The sequence below is a fragment of the Austrofundulus limnaeus genome, unplaced genomic scaffold (genome assembly GCF_001266775.1).
Source record: "Austrofundulus limnaeus strain Quisiro unplaced genomic scaffold, Austrofundulus_limnaeus-1.0 Scaffold3711, whole genome shotgun sequence".
Lineage (NCBI taxonomy): Eukaryota > Metazoa > Chordata > Actinopteri > Cyprinodontiformes > Rivulidae > Austrofundulus > Austrofundulus limnaeus.
The window spans coordinates 1624-3236 of NW_013956113.1; the positions used below are offsets into that span (position 1 = coordinate 1624).

At 53.9% G+C, this 1613-nt stretch overlaps 1 protein-coding gene across 1 annotated transcript; it reads right to left on the bottom strand.

Annotated features, from left to right (window-relative positions):
- Positions 1-1252: 1252 nt before the first annotated feature.
- On the bottom strand, positions 1253-1586 carry LOC106511967 (xylosyltransferase 1; the record flags this gene model as incomplete). The annotated part of the gene is given in 1 exon segment (XM_014000679.1): positions 1253-1586. A coding segment is annotated over 1 exon segment (260 nt), but the record flags the coding sequence as incomplete, so codon positions are not given.
- Positions 1587-1613: the final 27 nt, after the last annotated feature.

The following is a 1613-nucleotide window of genomic DNA, read 5'->3' on the forward strand; positions in this document are numbered from 1 at the left end:
CCCAACACCAGAACATCTGGACCCAACACCAGAACATTTGGACCCAACACCAGAACATCTGGACCCACCACAGAACATCTGGACCCAACACCAGAACATCTGGACCCAACACCAGAACATTTGGACCCAACACCAGAACATCTGGACCCACACCAGAACATCTGGACCCAACACCAGAACATCTGGACCCAACACCAGAACATTTGGACCCAACACCAGAACATCTGGACCCACACCAGAACATCTGGACCCAACACCAGAACATCTGGACCCAACACCAGAACATTTGGACCCAACACCAGAACATCTGGACCCACACCAGAACATCTGGACCCAACACCAGAACATCTGGACCCAACACCAGAACATTTGGACCCAACACCAGAACATCTGGACCCACACCAGAACATCTGGACCCAACACCAGAACATCTGGACCCAACACCAGAACATCTGGACCCAACACCAGAACATTTGGACCCAACACCAGAACATCTGGACCCACACCAGAACATTTGGACCCAACACCAGAACATCTGGACCAACACCACAGAACATCTGGACCAACACCAGAACATCTGGACCAACACCAAAGAACATCTGGACCCACACCACAGAACATCTGGACCCAATACCAGAACATCTGGACCCAACACCAGAACATCTGGACCCAACACCACAGAACATCTGGACCCAACACCAGAACATCTGGACCAACACCACAGAACATCTGGACCAACTCTAGAACATCTGGACCAACACCACAGAACATTTGGACCCAACACCAGAACATCTGGACCAACACCACAGAACATCTGGACCAACACCAGAACATCTGGACCAACACCAAAGAACATCTGGACCCACACCAGAACATCTGGACCCACACCAGAACATCTGGACCCACACCACAGAACATCTGGACCCACAACAGAACATCTGGACCTGGAGCTCCATGTGTTCAGAACTTTACAGATTTTGTAAAATCACAAACTAAAGATTAAAATAAAACTTAAAGATGCTGAGGTCATAAATGCTGACCTTTCAAAATAAAATGTTTGAGGTTATTTGAACATTTCAGAATAAAAGCTTTAAATCATCTTGTTCCGGTTCTTCAGAACCACCGGATGGACCCTGCAGGTTTTTGTTCGGATGCTGAGCTCGTGTCTCATCAGCCTCAGATTTAAATCCCTGTCCGACAGAACCGAGCCGAGCCGAACCCCAGCAGCTGTAGAACCTGATGGTCCGGACTCACCGCCTGCAGCTGGTGCCGCACGGCCGCCTGCTGCCCCCTCCTCTGTGAGCCCCTCCGCGGGGGCTCTTTGTTCAGACCCCCGGTCCGATCCTCTCTCTTCTCCCGGCTCCTGGCGCCTCCGTGCCCCCCTCCTCCGGGGTCCAGGCTGCTGAAGTTCCACACGACGAGGGTCTGGAGCAGCAGGACCACCAGGGCGCAGAGCAGCAGGGCGGAGCGGGAGCGGCGGGCCAGCCTGCGGGTGCACGGGTTCCCGGTCATCTCCCCCCGTCCGCTGAACGCAGACAGCGGGGAGCGAATGACCCCTCCACGGCCCGAGTGGAGCTCCAAGAGGAGGAGGAGGAGGAGGAGGAGGAGGAGGA